Consider the following 21115-nt stretch of genomic DNA (forward strand, 5'->3'; position numbering starts at 1 on the left):
TTTGAGTCTACTGAGAGGAGCCTGATGGCCATGCAGTGGGTGGCTTTCACAGTGTTCAACCTTTTTTTCTCTTGCAGTTGGCAGGGGGGGGGGGTGGAGTAATGCAAGCTAGCTTATAGAGCAAGCATGGGCAAACTTCAGCCCGCCAGGTGTTTTGGACTTCAACTCCCACAATTCCTAACAGCTAGTAGGCTGTTAGGAATTGTGGGGGTTGAAGTCCAAAACACCTGGAGAGCTGAAGTTTTCCCTGCGTGGTCACTGCAATTTACACATATATGGTAATATCCGGCGCTTGCGCCGGCAGCAACAGAAAGTTCACGAGACTAAAGATCAGTTGGAGCAGCCCCTCCCGCCCCTCTCCCCTCTATAAATAGCCCTCCTGAGGGGCTGCGGCCAGTTCTTTCAATCCGCGCTAAAACGGCAGCATCAAGGAAAGTAAAAGGATTTTTTAAAATGACTACAACTTCCTTCAAGAAGTGTGCTTCGTGTCCGAATAAATATCCGGACAACGATGCACATCCACATTGTCTTGTTTGTTTGGGAGAGGAACATCTCTCCCAACCATGTGACATTTGCAGAGCCTTTACACCACAAACGAGGAAAAATAGAGAATTGCGGTTAAAAGCGGCGCTGTATGAACAGGCTCTGCTTCCTCCAATAGAGAGTACATCAGATAAGGCCGATCCGGCCCTTAAGAAGAAGAAAGTAATAAAACTAAATAAGATTAAAGCCAATAAGCCCTCCGAAAGAGGTGAAGTGGCTCTAAACTCTCAAACAAAAAAGCCTCAAAACCCCTCTAAGGAGGGAGAAATGGCTTTACAGAGCCAACCGCCCAGTAAAATGGCGCTCACGGCTCACGAAGGGGAAAAGAATGAAGGAGCGACCCTTCAAGTACCTGCTGAGACGGGTCCAAAAACCACGGCGCCATCGATGGCCTCGGCATCGACGCCAATCCTGACTCAAGGCCCCAACGATACCATAGCTTCGGTATCGAGGACCCTCTCTTCACCAGCCAGAATCCTCCAGATGACTCCTCGGCGCGCTCGAGGCCGTGCTCCATCGCGGAATGCAGCCAAAGATGGAGGACGCCGGCGTCGGAGCCGCTCAGCGCCGAAGATTACAAGCTCCTCCTCCGACTCCTCCTCTAGCTCTAGCTCCTCCCCCTTGAGGAAGCGAAGCAAGAAAGGGATGGCCCATGACAGCCCAGGGAGTAATTCCCATACATCCAGAGGGATGAATATGCCTTGTCAGCCCTCCTCTACTGATGTTATTCAAGGAAGCCAGGACTGGAGGACTGGCAATCAGAGTGGCCATTGCCAGCCACTACCTCCACTAATGTCCTATGGGGAAGTTATCCAAGGAGGTCAACCCCAGCCTGTTTATCCTTTTATGAATCAAGGAGGAATGGTTCAAGGGAACCAATGCCAACCCTCCCAAATGTTTGTAAACCAGACGGGCATGTTACAGGGAGGACAGTTTCAACCCCCACCTCCCTTTATGGGCCAGGGAGGTTTCTGGCAGATGGCTCTGAATGGACAGATGCTTTATTGTGGAGCACCAATGCTTACGCAGTGGCCCACATCTAGCAATAATGTGCACACTGTGTCCACTACTGGACAAACTCAAAAAAGGAAAACACATTCAACTAAATCTAAGAAGAGTCACACCCTTGCTTCTGAGCCTATAGTTCTGCAAGACCAGCTGACACCTCTTATACAATCTGAGATGCCACAAATGGACGAATGCCCATCCTCTGAAGAGGATGTGATTATTCAAGATAATTATGAGGAAGCAGAGCAAGATGCTCTCAATGAAGAGTACACGAAGTTCGCTTCGCTTATAAATAGAATGGTTCGCGCACTTGATCTTCCGACTCCAAAACAACCAGAGTCAGTGGAAGACCCAATGTTCCCTGCTGAACAACAGGCATCTGTAACTTCAACGGCACTTCCAGCTCTACCTTACCTGTTAAAGCTTACTAAATCGACTGAAGGCTCTCCTTCATTGGCCCCGGCAATCCCAAGGAGGGTGGACAATCTTTATAGGATTGATGTATCCTCAGCAAGCTGGATCGCTAGACCGCCCATCCCTAATACGGTCATAGCTGAGGTAGTCAATGGTCAAAAGGGCAAGAAATTAAATCCTACTCCTTCTGATAAAGAAGGAAGAAAAGTGGATGCTATGGGTAAAAAGGCCCACATGGCTGCTGGACTCTTTACTTGGATGGCTCATTTTGCCACTTATATGAGCGCTTATCAGACTCATTTATGGAATAAAGTGATCCCATACATAGACCTCATTCCAGAAAACGAACAACGTTTTCCACGAGCATTCCACTCTGAGGCTCTACTATTGGCGAAGTTCCAAAAGGACTTCGCCAAACATATGGCTGAAACTGCTGGGAAGCTTTTTAGTAACACTACTTCAATAAGAAGACATGCTTGGCTACGTGCATCAGCTTTGTCGGAGGAAGGACGTTCCTTAGCGGAACACTTACCTCTACATGAAGACGGCCTTTTTCATCCTACAACAGATGAAAAACTGAAACATAATCAAGAAATGAAAAAAACCATGCAGATATATGACTTCCCAAGACAAGGATACTTCCAACAAAAACCTCGCTGGCAGTCGTCTCCATCATACTTTAGAAGAAACTCTGGTAATTTTTATGGAGGCCAGCAACGACAACGTGCGCCTCTGAACACTAAGCCTTACGTTCTGCGAAAGCAAACCTACGGGCAAAGAAACAAGTTCCAGCCTTACCAGAATAAGCCCAACCGCCAAGGGGGAAACAAGCAGCGTTTTTGACATTCTCCCTATAGGCAATGGGGAATCTAGTTTACCTACTTCAGTTCCTTCTGTTTCATTACAAAGTTGTAACTTTACTGTTTGTGAGAATCTTAACACTGTTAATTCAGACTTACCTTATTTTGGGGCGCTTTTAGCCCCTTTTTATGATGCATGGTCAAGTATCACTACTGACTCCTGGGTGCTTCAAATTGTTAAGTTTGGCTATTTGATTGAATTTGAAAATTTGCCTCCTGTGGGTCTAATTAAGACCACGCCTCCTTCTCCTGCACTTTTAGAGGAGATTGAGATTTTACTGTCTAAGGGAGCAATAAGTCCAGTATCTCCATCAGTATATGGACAATGTTTTTTCTCCCGTTACTTTTTAATATCTAAAAAGGGAGGTGGCTTACGCCCAATATTGGATTTACGAGGGGTGAATAATTTTATAAATTCTAAAAAGTTTCGCATGGTTTCACTTAAGACGATTCTCCCGTTGTTAAATAAAGATGTATGGTTTGCAACGGTAGACTTAAAAGACGCTTATTTTCATGTTTCCATTAATGAGCAACACCGTAGATACCTAGCCTTTAGGGTCGGTAGTCAGGCCTTCCATTTCAACGTTTTGCCATTCGGATTAGCTACGGCACCAAGGGTGTTTACGAAATGTATGGCCATGGTGGCGGCGTACCTCCGCACATCTGGGATAACGGTTTTTCCATACATTGATGACTGGCTGATTGTATCGAATACGAGAGAAAGACTCCTATCGCATATCGACAAAACGTTGTTTCTCCTCCAGTCCTTAGGTTTAATAGTGAACTGGGAAAAATCCAACCTCGTCCCATCAAGACGGATGCAGTTCATCGGAGCACTCTTGGACTCGGAGACTCAGAAGGCATACCTGCCCGACGACCGCTTCAGAAAACTACAGAGTCTAATACTTCAGGTTATAAGACGAAACGTCATAAGGGCCAGGCAGATTCAAGTAATATTAGGGCATATGGCGTCGACGACTGCGGTGACTCCGCATGCAAGATTGCATTTCAGACCCCTTCAGTCCTGGTTCCTGTCGGTTTTCAACCCATTGTTACACAGATCCAGTATGCACCTGTCTTTGCCTGTGCAACAACGCGAACACCTTTTATGGTGGACGGAACGCCACAATGTTTGTGTTGGCCTTCCCTTTCGTCAACTCAAGCCTTCCAAAATCCTAACCACAGACTCCTCACTCACGGGGTGGGGAGCACATGTGGATGGGTTAACAACCCAAGGGACATGGACTTCTGTAGAAACCACATACCACATAAATCTGTTAGAGTTATTGGCAGTAGAGAAGGCACTGAAGGCCTTCGAACCAATTCTAAGACATCATACAGTCCAGTTGGTAACAGACAATACAACAGTAATGTATTATGTAAACAAGCAAGGAGGAACCCATTCAAGGGGATTATTGGAAATAACACTCAGGGTGTGGAATTGGTGCATAGACAGGGACATTCACCTCTTGGCAATACATCTGCCAGGGGAGCAGAATGTGTTAGCGGACTTCTTGAGCAGAAATCCCCTCACCTGCCACGAGTGGACTCTGAACAGACAGGTTGCAGTTCTACTATTTCGGGCGTGGGGCAAGCCAGAGTTAGATCTCTTTGCTTCAGCCCAAAACACACAGTGTCATCTGTTTTGCGCCAGGAACTGCCGAAAGTTGATGCCCAATTGCCTAGGCGACGCTTTTCTGCTGCATTGGGGAGAGTGGAAGGTTTATGCGTTCCCTCCGTTTCCCCTTATACATCGGATAGTATCGAAACTAGCCCAGGACCGGGCTCAAGGGATCCTAGTTACCCCATGGTGGCCCAGACAACCGTGGTTCTCCCTAGTACTGGAAATGTCCCAAAGAATATTCAAACCACTTCCTCAGAGGGAGGACTTGCTGACGGAGAGGGACGGCCAAGTGCTATACCCGGATGTCCAGAAATTGAAGCTAACAGCTTGGCGTATATTTCCAGCCCAGTAAAATTAATTATAGAAGCAGCCCAAAGACAATCCACGAGAAGGTCATACATCTATAAGTGGTCGAGATTTTCGAAGTTTGCTCTGAATAAAGGGGTGGATCCCGTTAAGGCTCCAACTTCCTTAGTATTAGACTTTCTGGCCCATTTGGTTGATTTGGGTTTATCCTGGTCATCTTTAAAATGTTATTTAGCAGCACTGTCCTGGTTTAGGAGGAAGATAGGCTTGCCGTCATGTTTTAGTGACCCGATGGTGTCCCTATTCATGAAGGGTTTAAAGAATCTGAGGCCTCCAGTAGCACCAATTGCTCCTTCATGGAGTTTAGAAATAGTACTTTCGGCTTTGGTCAAAGCCCCATTTGAACCATTGGCGACGGTGGATATGGCATATTTGACATGGAAAACAGCTTTTTTGGTTGCTGTAACATCGGCACGTAGGGCGGGGGAGCTGTGTGCCCTTAGGTGCGATGAGCCCTATATGAGAATACATAGAGATAAAGTGGTTCTAAGACCTGATATATCTTTTCTACCGAAGGCGACAAGCAGGTTCCATATGTCACAGGAAATTATATTACCAGCCTTCTTTCAAGACCCAACCTCTTCTTTAGAGAAGAACTTGCATCTGCTGGATGTACGTAGGGCTCTTGTGTATTATATAGATAGGACCAAGGGTTGCAGAAAATCAACTAGGTTATTTTTGAAATACAGAGAGGATTCTGTGGGACTTCCTGTTTCCTCACAGAGGTTTTCCTCCTGGATTGTCTCGACCATTAAACTTGCTTATCAATTGTGTAGGAAAGACTTACCTTTACAGGTTAAGGCGCATTCTACAAGGGCGATGGCCACTTCGACGGCGTTTTTGAAAGGCGTTCCGCTTGAAACTATCTGTAGAGCAGCCACTTGGTCCAGACCGACGACTTTCGTGAAACATTACAAGTTGGATGTGCAGTCAAAGGTGGATGCAGCATTTGGTAGAGCGGTGCTTTTCTCGGCTGTGGCATGACGCCCTCCGTCCAGGTTACAGGTTAGCAGCTCGCTAGTCTACCATATATGTGTAAATTGCAGTGACCACGCAGGGAAAATATGGGTTCCTTACCTGTAAACATAGTTTCCCTAGTGGTCACCTGCAAATTTACACAACCCGCCCTTCCTCCCCTCCTACTTGCTTGTCATGCCCCAGCTCTTCTGTAAGCGATTTTAGCGACGGAAGAACTGGCCGCAGCCCCTCAGGAGGGCTATTTATAGAGGGGAGAGGGGCGGGAGGGGCTGCTCCAACTGATCTTTAGTCTCGTGAACTTTCCGTTGCTGCCAGCGCGAGCGCCGGATATTACCATATATGTGTAAATTTGCAGGTGACCACTAGGGAAACTATGTTTACAGGTAAGCAACCCATATTTCCCCATGCCTGTTATAGAGTCTATGAGAATGTTTGAGACATTCTGTGATTATTCTACATGTTTAGTTCAGTGCTGTATTCACCTGCTTTACTTGGGCAGGCATACTCAGTAGTATAGTAAGACAAGGCCAGGGCTGATGTTCATATTAATTTTGAGTCTGCTCCCCATGCACTGCTAGTAAGTTTCTGCAGGATGTCATCACATGCAACTACTTTGGGCTTGGTGTTCGTGCAGTGGTTCCTAAGTGTTAGTATTCAATCCAAGGTGATGCCGAGATATTTAGAATGGGAACAGTGTTCAAATAAATAAATTCTTCAATTAAAGTGAGTTTAATTGAGCCTTCAATGTTTCAAATTCTGAAGAAATATTAAATGATCACTTGATTGAGCTTTTGATGGAGGGAATAAGATTAATGTGGATGTCTGTATATATCTTTATCTGTCTTTTTTTCTTTTTAATTAAGTGTCAGAATAAATTAGCACTTCAAGAAACAGAAACTCTTCCAGGTTCAGATCCCAAGGTATGATTAGAATTTCCTTCTGAGAACTGTTTCCTTTGCATAATGTGTCAGGATGAATAAATTTCCAATCCTGATTGATAGGCATCTGTTTATGCACTTAAATGTATACCTGATGTAATCCCAAATGCATAACATGGACAGTAATCAGCCTCCCTAACTGTGCTGGCTGGGGGTGTTGTAAAGTATACACCAGGGGTCTTCAAACTTTTTAAACAGAGGGCCAGGTCACAGTCCCTCAAACTGTTGGAGGGCCGGATTATAATTTGAAAAAAGCATGAATGTATTCCTATGCGCACTGCGCATATCTTATTTGTAGTGCAAAAAACACTTTAAAACAATGCAATAATTAAAATTAAGAACAATTTTAACAAATATAAATTTATTAGTATTTCAATGGGAAGTGTGGGCCTGCTTTTGGCTGATGAGATAGGATTGTTGTTGTTGTTGTGTGCTTTCAAGTCCTTTCAGACTTAGGTTGACCCTGAGCGAGCGCCAGGTAAATGACCTTGGAGGGCCATATTTGACCCCCTGGCCGTAGTTTGAGGACCCCTTGTATACACTAACAAATCTGGAGGTATCAAGTTGGGAACAGATGGCTTAAATCATGCATATTTTGACATGCTTGGCAGGTAAATAAATTTGCAACAACAAAAATGTAACCAATATAGCCGAAGCTTCCAGTGGAAACGTGTATCCAGAGTCATGTATGTTTTAGGTTTTAAATTGTACATTGTATTGTTTTTAATATTGTTAGCCACTTTGCATCTCTCTTAAGAGTGAAAAAGCAGGATATAATTTTTTAAAACCTCAGAGTCCTTCTCAATCAAACCAAAGCTTCATCCAGCGTATGCCTCTAGCTTTTTCCACTGTGGCCTACCAAATATCCCTGGAAAATCCTAAAGATCAGATATGAAAATGATTCCTCTTTCCCATGATTCTTATTGATATGGAGTCTCCTGTAGACATTACAATTAACTGATAATTGAGTAAATGATCTTTGCTGTTTATCCATGAGTCATAACCATTCTACCCACTGCAGCTAGTGTACATACTAGGTTTTGTCTTCTCTAACAAATCTACTGATATTCCCTCTTTTTAAAGTATGAGGTCACAGATATTTTTGAATTTTACTTGTTATTATTACAAGCTGATTATTTAACTTCACCTTATCTGTATTTACATTTAGGGTGGCTCCATGTTCTCATGTTATGTTATATACTTCTATCACAGTTCCTAAAGCTTAAATGACGCAAACAAAAATATAAAAACATATTATTCAGTGCAATGTTATACTGAGAAAGGTAAAGGTTTCCCCTTGACATTAAGTATAATCATGCTGGACTCTGGAGGATGGTGCTCATCTCCATTTCTAAGCTGAAGAGCCGGAGTTGTCCGTAGATGCCTCCAAGGTCATGTACCTTCCCGCAGAAACAGCACCTATTGATCTACTCACATTTGCATGTTTTCGAACTGCTAGGTTGGCAGAAGCTGGAGTTAACAGTGGGAGCTCACCACGCTCCCCGGATTCAAAGCCAACCTTTCAGTCAGCAAGTACAGCATCTCAGCAGTTTAACCTGCTGCGCCACCGGGAGCTATATTCTGTAACAATATAGAATTTGACTTAAGTTGAAGATTATATTAGGAAGTTTAAGATACACACAAATATATATTCTGTGTAACAACATTTTTTAAATGAAGTTTTAAATGTTTTAAATATTTGACAGCTTCCATTGTTAATGAAACGTTTAAAGGCTCAAACGGCAGAATTTAACCAATGGCAAAAGAAAAAACCGGAAGGTAAGTTATTTTTGAAAACAAAACTTTAAATTGAAAAGCTATGAAGTCTTAGGTCTTTGAAATGTCTAGGCTTCTGTGAAATGTATAATCATTATATTAGTTAATGGCAATCTGTTCTTACTTGTTTCAATAGAATTGTATTTTTAGGACCCTTTTCCACTGCCCTGGCGATTAGGACACAGAACAATGGCTTCAAACTACAGGAAAGGAGATTCCACCTGAACATTAGAAAGAACTTCCTAACTGTGAGAGCTGTTCAGCAGTGGAACTCTCTGTTGGGCAGATGAGCTTATTAACAAAAGACCTTCCTCATTAAGGCACAGCAGAGTAACTTATCAGCAGCAGCATGTCCCAGCACCAGTAGCCCAAAGTGATAGAACAAAAAACACAGACCAATGTTATATCTGCCATAGGAGACATTTCTTTATAACAAAATAATATGGTTGCACTATTTACAAGAACAAGGTTTCCATAACACAAATTCAACCATCACACTGGAGCTTGACACACAAGCCTTTTCATACCAAGGCCTACCCCACACTCAGGCCTGCTAACAATGAGGCCTATACTCCCACTGAGGTGATCTCTCACACAGAGAAGCTTCTCACACACTGTAAGCTCTTTCAGACTGAGGTGTTACTAAGCAACAGGCTTTTGCTGAGTCATTGCTTTCTTTTAACCCTTTCAGTGCTTGACTTACATTTTTTTGTAATTAAAAATACCTAGTTAATCTTTAATAATAATAATAAACTTTATTTATACCCCGCCACCATCTCCCCCAACAGGGACTTGGAGCTTACATGGCACCAAGCCCGAACAACAAATTACAATACAAAAATACAAATTGCAATAAACAACATAACAGTAAAGTATGAAACATGAAAGCATATGAACAATATACATAAAACATAGAAATCAAACATAATGACAGAGAACGGGCCGCATGTACATAAAATTATTTAATATGAACATGATTTGATCTGTAAGCTGTAAGGTAAACTGAGAACATAGGACATACAATGATATATATTGGCTTCCCAGATGTTCTCATCTAGATATTGGATACATCTAAATCTGCCTAAGAGTTGAGATATTATTTTACATCAGGTGCGTTTGGAATGCTTTCTGAACTAAAGGCCATGAAGAATTCACACAAGTGTCTGTGCTATAGGAAAGGTGGGGAAAATGATGGGCTTCCACCCAGGAGAATATTGACTGTATTCTATGGAAATGAATTGAGCCAGTGTCGATTTCTTCATATATTAAAATCTGCTTATAGTCATAATTCTGTTGAAATGCTGCCTCCAGCTGTGTTTTCATTCAGCCTTACATGTAATCACTTTCCCATCATTGTCTTCTCGTAAGTGTGCTTTTACCTTTATATTTTTCATTGAAACTTTGTGATGGTTTTAGTATTATCATGTCTTCTATCATTGTTCTTATTGTTGATTGTTTATTGCTTATTTTTGCTTATGTGATTTATATGAATTGTATTGTATTGATTGTTTTATTTGATGTTTTGTTTATTTTTTATTTTTTTAATAATTTTGATTGTGCTTTTTAGTATATACAACGAAAGTGTATATACACTTTCGATGTTTTGTTTATTGCTGTATTATTGATGGGCTTGGCCTCATGTAAGCCGCACCGGGCCCCTTTGGAGATGGTAGCGGGGTACAAATAAAGTTTATTATTTATTATTATTATTCTTTTTATGCAAAACTTCTAATGCATCTTCATTGATTTACGTACATAGTTTTTTGCTATCAAAATTCCATTGGCTTTTGGTGTCAGAATATCTTTGCTCATAAATAAAATAGGCAACAGCTTTAAGACAACTTGCTCACAAGTAACGGCTTTCACTTATGACATGCCATGATATTTGAAAGACTTTTTAAAATGAGAACTCCTAAGTATTCTCTAACAGGCTATGTGCAATTGTAATACAATCTATCACTTTAAATGTAAAGTACGTACATTGTTCTGATAGACCATAGTTTTCAGTCCATTGGTATATATTGTATTTCTTCAATTCTAAGATGCACTTATTTCCCATATAAACATTTCTAAAAATGGGTTGCATCTTATACTCGCAGGTATCTTATGTATCTTTACGTATTTTCTTGGTGGTGATTGTATAGAAATTAGCATCTTTCTTGCCATCGATGGCATCTGACAATTAAAGGAATATGCTAATTAATACATCTCCCCATATCCATCACATTATCTGGAGCCCCTTGCCTTTCACTAATAGTAGCTCTCTTATCCTTCAACGTACAATCCTACCTTGCATATAGGCCTAGTTCTTCAGTCCCAAATAGTGATTATAAATCTGCTGGGAAAATTAGTTTGAAAATTAACTCTGCTCAAAATCCACTGCAAATTTGACTTAGCATATCATTTTGACGGGGGGCCCTGGTAGCACAGCAGGAAAATCTGAGCTGAACTTGCTGACCAAAAGGTTGGCGGTTCGAATCCAGGGAGCAGGGTGAGCTCTCACTGTTAGGCCCAGCTTCTGTGAACCTAGCAGTTCGAAAACATGCAAATGTGAGTAGACCAATAGGTACCACTTTGGCTGGATGGTAACGGCGCTCCATGCAGTCATGCTGGCCACATGACCTCGGAGGTGTCTACGGACAATGCCAGCTCTTCGGCTTAGAAATGGAGATGAGCACCACCCCACAGAGTTGGACAGCAGTTCAGCAGTTTAACCCGCTGCGCCACCAGGGGGCCATTCACCCCAAAAGCAATGGCCAAATCCCCACGCAGCAGATATGCAGATAATCACTAGGCTTATATTGCTAGAGAGTATCTCCACTATAACTGCCAACAAAGAATGATTAATACTGATCTTTGTTGTACTTTTTCCAAATGTTGCATGGGAGAAAGAAGGAAAATATCTGCTTTTTGGCTATCCCTTTCCACCACTCTATACAGAAGGAAAAAGGAAAAGAAAAAGAATATGGTTAATTTCCCGAGCAATGTATTCTACAACTTTTCACACTTGGTTAGAGAACCACCACACCACACAAATTCCTTAGGAGACAAAAGATGCTTTTGCTTACAGAGCCTACCCCTTCTCTGTCAGTTCAAATAAATATCCATAAGTATGAATAATGTACATAATTATAACTGAATATCTGTTGTAAATATCTGTACTAAAAAGAGAGAGAAAGTAGTTGCTTCAGCACAATTTTGACATATGTTGCAAAGAAACTATCCTTTAGTTGAAAAATGTATTGCCAATTTTGTTTTTCAGTGATTACTACAAATCCAGAGGTTCTGGTCGCCTTAGGAAGAGACCAGGTATGTCTTTTAACTAATGAACTGGTTATTCTCACATTAACATACCAGTCTTAGGAATAAATATACATATATCCCACCAGCTTCCCTGTGAATGGGAAATGTGCAGCTGTGCTGATTATGTTGGATTGCAGCTGCAGGCAGATCTGGCTTTCATAAACAAATAGTGGGAGTTGGAACGGCAACATCTAGAAGTTTTCATAGTCAACATCTCTGTCCTAGGAAGCAATTGATAGGTTCTGCATCTTTTACTAGTGACACATTGGTTTTAATTTATAGAACTGTTGGGGTATAATAACAGGAATGTTGATACATTGATCCTTTCCTCAACCCAATGTCCTCCAGATGTGTTGGCTGGGAATCGTGACAATTGCACGCTAGCAATCTGGAGAATACTAGCTGGTCTGAGTCCTCTTTGGGGTGAGAAGGGCAGGGTATAAATGCAGTAAATAAATAAATAGATTAGGGAAGCTTGCTCTACAGCAGGTGTGAGTAAACACAGGCCTGGGGGCCAGATGCGGTCCCTTGGGCTCTTTTCTTAGGCCCTTCTCTCTCCCACCATCCCTTTCTTACCTCCCTCTTTCTACCTCCCTTCCTCCTTTTTTCCTTCCCTTCCACCCTTTCGTCCTTCCTTCCTTCTCTTTTCTCCCTTCTTCCCTCTCTCTCTTTCTCCTTCCTTCCTTCCCTTTATCTTCCTTCTCTCTTTCCTCCCTCTCACTATTCCCTTCCATCCTTCTCTTCTTCCCTTTCTTCCTTCTCTCTTTCCTCCCTCTCACCATTCCCTTCCATCCTTTTCTTCTTCCCTTTCTTCCTTCTCTTTTTCCTTCTTCCTTTTCTAGTGAGGGATGTTTAGCTGGAAGAAGAGAAGGTAGAGAGGGAACATGAGAACCATGTTTCAAGATTTAAAAGGGTGTCCCATTGAGGAGGAGGGGAAACATTGAGAGAACAGGGCACAAGGGAGCAGTGGTTTCAAATGGCAGGGAAAGAGATTTGACTGAAAAGATTAGGAAGAACTTCCTGAGAGTAAGAGCTGTTGGAGAGTGGCATAGGCTGCCTGGGGTATGGTGGAGTCTCCTTCTCTGGAAGTTTTTCTGCAGAGGCTGTCTATCAGGAGTGCTTGGGTTGTGCCTTCTTGCATGGCAGGGAGTTGGACTGGATGGCCCTTGGTGGACTCTTCCAGCTCTAGGCTTCTATATCAGGAGAAGACAATAGGGGTCCAATAGATGCACTTTTCCTCTCCTATCCACCATCTCATCCTGACCAAGGGATCCAAATGTTTCCTATCTTTTCCTTCACTTTCACTTGGGGCGAACCCCCTCCCTCCCGGCTCACCCGCCCACCTCACTCCAACATGCGGCCCCCAAATTAGAAAGTTTGACCACGCCTGCTCTACAGAGTGTAAAAGCTAGCAGTGGAACTGAAACAGTATTATGCCCTGGAAAATATCATTTACAGTATATGCTGGAGCAGCCATGTGGTTGTGATTCCTCCCTTTTGACCCCATCTCCTATACAAATTAGGACTTCAAAATATTTTTCCCCCAAATGGGCAATAATTCCCTCCAAATGTTCATTTCTCTCCATTTGAGGTAATTTTGCATCATACTTCTACCCTAGAAAAGGTGATCCTGTCCCAGGGAACGAATGGACAATAGTGCTCCCAATAGACTTTGGGCATTTTTTTTTTGGTCAAAAGTATTTTGACCTCTGAATTTGAGACAGATTGCATTCAGCTTGATGGAGTTTAGGTCTGTGCAACTTCCTTGAAGGTATTATAAATCAGATGATAGTTTATTTTTAAAACCCAACATTTTATTGAAAGAGCATCTGCAAACATTACTTCTGTGTTGTTCCAAATCTGGGCCTAACAAGCAAACCTAGAATGTGTTTGTGGTAGGATTTTAACATAGTGGTCAAAGAAATGCTATGCAACATTACCTGCGAAAATTCCTGTGGTTCCTCTGGTAAAACAAATAATTATAGTATAGCTAATAAATGAAGTCACATTTACATTAGAAATGTTTTTACTTTTTAAAAAACTTCCTTTGTCTTTCTCTGGATGTTGTTATATTCCAACAGTTTCACATATTAAAAAGCCTATAGGAGCTGGCCCAGTATTTTTTCAACAAAATAAGAGCTCAGTTTTACTTTGAGGAAACATCATACATTCAAAACCCCATCTCTTTGACATTTCTGCTTTCTAGACAGCTTAGCTGAAAATCTCAATTTTTATAATACATGTGTGTATACATATTTTTTTTTCTTGGGTAGACATTAGTCTAGAATTATAACTATAGAAAAACCATATGGATGGTTATGTGCATAAAATGGCTCAGATATACTGTTCTGCTAACATCTGTGGACCCCTCCTATTCCACTGCTGTGGCCACCAACTGGAGGGACCTCCTGGTTACTGTACAACAAACATAGATGGCTACCTATTGGCTTTTGCTCATATTTAAACCTCCCAATACTGTAGCATTCATATAAATTTAGGTATATACCAAGCATGGGCAAACTTCGGCCCTCTGGGTGTTTTTGACTTCATCTCCCACAATTCCTAACAGCCAGTTGGAATTGTGGGAGTTGAAGTCCAAAACACCTGGAGGCCCAAAGTTTGTCCATGCCTGGATATATAAGTACATCATACATTGTCATGTATTGAGTTTGATAGCAAATTCACAAGAATTGCTTCTTATACACAATATCTTTTTTTCTTTTTAGTTGCAGAAATTAGATCAGGAACTTGAGATGGTGTTATCAACAGTTCAGGCAAGGAATAAAAAACTGAAGCAAGACTTGCTAAGGTATACATTGTATTGGACCCAATGTGATCTTGGAACTATGTAATTGGTGCTATCAAAAAAATTGGGCTACTTTATATGTTTTTCTGTCATTGTGTTAAAAGGGAACAACAGTGGCTGGAAGAACAGCAACAATTAATAGACTGTCTCAATCAAACTGAGGAAAAACTCAGCAATGAAGTTGTCAACTTTTCTGAGAAAAGGTAGGTAGACAGTTGTGTCTTATGTTCAGTACACATCTAGCAATACAGTCTTTATCCTTTGTGCCCTTATTGTCCTCCAGAGATGCCCAAAAATCTGCTCCAGAGAGATTCCCAGCACTCTACGGATGCTTTCAATGGTTGCTTCAGGCGAAAATTATCCCTCTCCTAATTCTGCTGGCAAAAATAATTCCATCAGTGACATATTCTTCAAGATTCTTAAGGAAAAACTGGATAATTGGGAATTATTTGACAAATAATGTTGCACTATTAAATTTAGCTTTTGTTTGCTAGCTGATTTGGTAGTGCTAGTTGCCAGTTAGTTTAATGTTAATGAATTACCGTATTTACACAAATCTAAAGTGCACTTTTTTGGCCAAACCACCATGCCAAAATTGGGGTGCACATTACATTTGTGAAATATGGTAAAGTGCGGGTGGGCATGCACACAAGACAGCCAGTGAGAGTGTTCACCAGCCTCCCTGTTTGCCCCAAGTTGCAGCCTCCTGGGGTGGCGTGGGTAGGCAAGGATGGTTCCCATCAGGGCCCAGTTGAGACTGTGTGCAAGGGGGGGGGGGGTCACCAGCAGCAGAAGGAGGCGGCTTTGGCGAGCGAGTGGAATCTGAGGAAACTGGCCCTGGGAGCAGAGGAGGTGAAGGACGAGAAGGGAGGCTGTCTGGCGCATGCTCCCTTGCCTCTCCTGTGCGTGCACCTGCCTACTTTCTCTCTTAAATCTTTCAGTCAGTTTAATCATCACTGCTTTTACCCCTTTTGTTTACTCTGCTTGCAATGAAAATACCCAGTCGCCTCCTATGGTGCCATTAAAATGTAGATGGGAAGGAGGAGGATATTTCTTTTAACTGAGAAATTAGGGTGACGGAGTAGACACAAATTGCGCTACTGGAGAACCTTGTTTATTTCCTTCCTTCTTTCTACCCTTCCCTCTCTCTTCCCTTTCTTTCTTCAACTCCTCCTTTATATCCTCTTGTCATCTATCTCTCCCTTTTTCTTTCCTTCCTATCCTCTTTCCATCCCTCTTTCTCTCTTCCTTTTTCCCTGTTACTGCCTTCTATCCTCTTTTCATCCATCCATCCCTCCCTCTTCCTTTTCTCCCCGTATTGCCTTCTATCCTCTTTTCATCCACCCATCCCTCTTCCTTTTTCTTTCCTTCCTATCCTTTCCATCCATCCTCCTCTCTTCTTTTTCTTCCCTTGACTTCTTTCCTTCTCATCCCATTTTCTTTTCATCTCATTGCTTTCTTCCTTTCTTCTTTCCCTTCCTTCCTCTTTTCTTACCTTCTAACCTCCATCCATCTTCTCATTTTCTCCGTCTCCTTTCTCTCCCCCCCCCCCCCCAAACTTTCCTCCTTTCAATTTCCCAGTCTTCCTTTACTTCCCATCCAGGGTTACCTGATTTTCTAGTGTTACTTTCCATTTTTGGAAGATTTGGGAATCTTAACACTTTTTACCTTTAAAGAAGGAATTCTAAGCAGGCAGCCACTTGTAATGCACACCTTTTTTGTAATGCTGTGCATTACATTCCCCAGCAAATACTTTTTTTGGTTTCAAGGTTTTAAAAACTGGGGTTGTGCATTAGATTTGATGGCACACTAGATACAAGTAAATATGGTACTTTATTATCACTATGGTATTAGAATGCGGATTTAAAAGTAATCTGAGCAGGTTTTTTGTTTTTGTTTTAGAGCATTTCAAGAATTGAAAACTAAAATGCTGACAGTACATGCTTTTAAGAAAGAGATCTGGACGGCCTTGCAAGAGTTCCTTGAAGAACATTTCCCTTGCCCCGAGAAATGTGAAACTACAAGAAAGAAGCGAGTATGGTCATTTGTATTTTCATATTAAAACAAGAACTCTTTTTCTTTAGATCAGGGCTTCTTAAACTTTTTCCACTTGTGACCCCTTTCCACCCAAGAAATGTTTACATGACCCCAGGTATATAGGCATATAAAATAGGTGTAAAAACTAAAAATTTACCGATAAAAAATCAGCATGCACAAGGCCTGCTAAACAGGCTTATTTTCCTTTATATGGAGTACAGCTGAAGCATTTTCCGCAGAGTCCACTGTAAACACTGAGAGCCATTCAGCAGTGGAACTCTCTGTCCCGGAGTGTGGTGAAAGCTTTTCAACAGAGGCTGGATGGCCATCTGTCAGGAGTGCTTTGAATGCAATATTCCTGCTTCTTGGCAGGGGGTTGGACTCGATGGCCCATGAGGTCTCTTCCAACTCTCTGATTCTAACATTGCATATTGTTGCTAACAGGTTCATATAAATGTCAGAAAAGAGCTACTAGGTGGCAATACTTTTACTGATGCCAAATTTTGGGGCCCCCAACACTGTGGTAAGGGGACCCACAGTTTAAGAAGCAGTGCTTTAGATGATAACTAAATCCAGAGATGAAAATGATATAAGCACACCAACATTGCAATCCAAATAGTTTGTTTATTTATTTATTTATTTAGGGCTTTTATGTCCCGTCCTATCTCAACCTCCGTAAAGGGACTCAGGACCGCTAACAAATCGGCACCCACATCAAAACATGAATATACAATGTAACAATAATATAATAAAACAGCAATATAAGCAGTATAAACAGTATAAAACCATATGAACAATATAAAAGCAGCATGGCCCTTATTCATCCTGGATTCACCCAGCAAGTGCTTGTCTTGTCAGAAGCACTATTTCTAAGAACAAGTTCAGTTTCTGAGCCTTCTTCTCTTGTATAATGTCCAGCTGCCCATCTGTCCTTGAACTTCCTTAGTTTCAGCTTATTCTGCTTCTGGCAGTTGTGGTACCAGCCTCTCCATCTTGCAGGCTATAAGAAGTGGTGCATATGCTTAGCCTTGCAGTTCTTGCAGGAAACCATTTCAGGCAGCAAACTGTGATCCCACAAGATCTTTTTCTTTTTCAAATACAGTTGAGACTAGAGTATCTACTATGCCTCCTGGTGGTCACTTTTAACATACGTTCCAAGGGACATCCATACTCTCACTCTTAAAAACCACATTGAACGTTCTTCCAGATTTAAATACCCGCAGATTCAGATGCTTGAGATATGCCTTTGGCATGCTTTGTTTCTCTACCTCCTAAGAGAGGGTGAAAATCATCACTGCTTAAAATAAATGGTAAAAATCTATCTCATCCATTTGGATATTTGTTCTTTTAAGAGATACCATCTTCCTTAGAAAGCTATAACTTATGTGAAGATATTGGAAAGGTACATGTAGATGTATATTTTATTTTGATAGTCAGTTTAAGCTAAGCATAAACACAAAATATTAAGTGCAAGCTGAATTTAATCACAGAAAATATTAGATAGTATTTTTTTAAAAGAACACTGAATTTTTATCTACTTTTCTGTTAATTCAGACCAGAGTAGCCATAGGTAAAAGTAAAGATTTCCGCTTGATATTAAGTCTAGTCGGGTCTAACTGGGGGATGGCAATAATCTCCATTTCTATGCCAAAGAGCCGGTGTTGTCCGTAAATACCTTCGAGGTCATGTGGCCAGCATGACTGCATAGAGCGCCGTTACTTTCCCACCTGAGCGGTACCTATCTACTCACAATTGCATGTTTCGACCTGCTAGATTGGCAGAAGCTGGGGCTATCAACAGGAGCTCACCCCATCCCACAGATTTAAACCGCCAGTCAACAAGTTCAGCAGCTCATTGGTTCAACCCACTGCAGCCATACATTTTCAAATTATCTTCCATGTTCATTCTTGTTAAAAGCTTATTACATAAAAATGATAAATGAAATACCAAGAGCTTGAGAATGCAAACTGGTTTATATGCAAAAATATTTCATGCATTGCATACATTGGGCCGAGGTCTGTGTTTTCTAATATTCTCTATTACAATTTCCCAAATCATCAAGGTTTTAGCATATAAGCAGATGGCTCCATTTGGAACTTGAGGGTTCATGAACCATGAGTGTGAATGAGAAGTTCATTTGAATGAGGATGCCATCTATCCTTATTGTATAGTTTTAAATCTGTGATTCTCAACCTGTGGGTCCCCATGTGTTTTGGCCTACAACTCCCAGAAATCCCAGCCAGATTACCAGCTGTTAGGATTTCTAGGAGTTGAAGGCCAAAACATCTGGAGACCCACAGGTTGAGAACCACTGTTTTAAATGATATGAACATGAAAGTGTGTATTCTCAGCCATATACTCTCACATACATAGCTTTTATACGCCAGATTATTCTTAGTATGAATGACGTTTTCAGTTCTCTATAAAACTATTTTTCTTTGTGAATATGACTGTCTTAAGTATGTAATTGTCTTTTTGCTTCTTGTAGCGTTCATCCGAAGAGCCAGAGGTAGACCGAATAACATTACATGAAATTTTAGAGGTAAATAGGATTTTTTTTGTGTGTGTTTGCTGCAGTTAAAGGCTGATATTAATAGGCAGCAAAATAAGTATGCAAGGAATTAGTGGCTTGGAATTATTTGTATCAATTATTTTATTTCTTTCAATGGTATTCAGATTTTTTGTAAGTTCTTACTATATTTACTGAAATTTCAGGCCAACTATGAGAAATCTAATCTGAATTTTTTTCTCATTTTCAGAATCTTATAGCAAAACATGTAAAAGTACCTCATGATCCATATATAACAATCAATGCTTCGTTTTGGGAACCTTATATTGAACTTCTTCTGCGATCTGGGATTGCATTAAGACATCCAGAAGATTCTGCCCGAATACGGCTAGAAAACTTCAACAATTAGTAACATGTATTAAGATTAAGCCATCACCTACTCAGTACAATAAAATGAACAATAAGGGGTATAAAGATATTTTTTGCCTTAGAAAATATTTGTTAATGATTTGTATCTTTCATGCTAGTTCTTAACACTGTTTCTGTAAAGTATAAACTACAAAATGCATGTTAGTGGGAGATTGTAAAAAGTGCTTCTAATGTTATTTTAAAAATAATTATTAATAAATAATGCTTGTATTATAAAAGCTGTTCAGATAGTTATAGTAAGATCAGTTCAGATTAAATGACAATTTTAAGTTTCTTTGTCTGTAGTTTTCCAAACAATTTTGCTACCATGAACTCTCTGATTATATCACCAGCATAAAAGTAAACAATATGTCTTCCTGGGATTATATGATGAGAAAGAAATAGAATATTTGCTTCAAAGTCATTAAGACGTTGTGTTGACACATACCTGGAAAGGAGAGACAAAGGAAACTGAGACAAGGGTTGAGGATATTTACCATCATTCTGTCTCACGTGAGCCCTGCTGATTGGTAAGCCTTGTTAATTGCCATATAATTAGAAATAGGCCCTTTTGAACATTTCAGAAACACAATTACAATACCTGTGGTTTTAGTTACTTGTGTTAAAGAAAAGGTTATCTAGGCATTTTCTGTGTCAAGTGTGATTCTGTAGTACGGCTTCCACCTGAAGTTGTTCATGTTAATAGCGTTCACTATTATCCAGTTTTGTGTTTCTACATTACATCCAGGAAAGTATCCGCATGGATAATGGTGCTCATGCTGTGTTGTAGATAATGCCACTTATTTCTATAAGAAAGAGGTTTTTTTAAAAAAAAATCACAGAAAATTTCCATCCTGTTCTCAGATCAATTAAATTCCAAATTCTTCAGTACAGTAAATAATATCTAACACTAGCATCAACTAGGTAGTTTTTCAGGGAGAAAGTTGGCATTGTCAAAGGCCTTGCAGAAAGAATGGGCAACTGCCAGAGTTTGAAAGCACATTGGTCCCAAGGGAAGCCTGTTTTACAAAAAAAAAAAAAAAGGCCCAAAATTCTCCTGTATGCTTACAAAGCGTCATAAGGGCAATTTTGATAAGTCTCCAGTCAACTCAATTTTGATTGTAGATGACGTCTCCTATGGGCTGTATTATTTGCTGAGCTCTGTTATTTGTGTTATGTTAGAAATGTTGGAACTGTAGTATTATGTACCCAGGGCCAAAAACCAGAAGTTATAGTTACTAACAGTGCCAGATCCTGAGAATATCCTTATAAACAATAAACAAGCTCTTGAAACATTCAGTGCTGGTCACATAGACCTCAGATAAGGATTACTACATGTGCATTAGATATTGTTCATGTACACTTTATCTGTATTCCTCTGAAATTCTATAAAATACTGATGCTTGGAATAAACTTTATCTGTCTTGAACAGTGCAATGAATAGGTTGGACTGAAAACAATGCTAAGGCTTGACAAAGCATTTGCCAAAGTTATTGTTTGTTGTCTGTTTGCCTTCCTGCTCAGATTCAGGGCTCTTTCTAACTC

The 21115-nt window shown here is 40.8% G+C and overlaps 1 protein-coding gene across 1 annotated transcript in view; it reads left to right on the forward strand.

Annotated features, from left to right (window-relative positions):
* The window catches only part of CENPK (centromere protein K), a 24532-nt gene extending 3910 nt beyond the window's left edge, over positions 1-20622 (forward strand). Inside the window, exons 3-10 of the mRNA XM_060761558.2 lie at positions 6657-6713; positions 8438-8510; positions 11770-11816; positions 14537-14619; positions 14721-14819; positions 16519-16651; positions 19142-19195; positions 19413-20622. Of these exons, the coding sequence (XP_060617541.2) occupies positions 6657-6713; positions 8438-8510; positions 11770-11816; positions 14537-14619; positions 14721-14819; positions 16519-16651; positions 19142-19195; positions 19413-19571 (705 nt within the window). The 3' untranslated portion in view covers positions 19572-20622. The remainder of the gene's footprint in view (positions 1-6656; positions 6714-8437; positions 8511-11769; positions 11817-14536; positions 14620-14720; positions 14820-16518; positions 16652-19141; positions 19196-19412) is intronic.
* The last annotated feature ends 493 nt before the right edge of the window (positions 20623-21115 follow it).

The sequence above is a fragment of the Anolis sagrei genome, chromosome 2 (assembly GCF_037176765.1).
Source record: "Anolis sagrei isolate rAnoSag1 chromosome 2, rAnoSag1.mat, whole genome shotgun sequence".
Taxonomy (NCBI): domain Eukaryota; kingdom Metazoa; phylum Chordata; class Lepidosauria; order Squamata; family Dactyloidae; genus Anolis; species Anolis sagrei.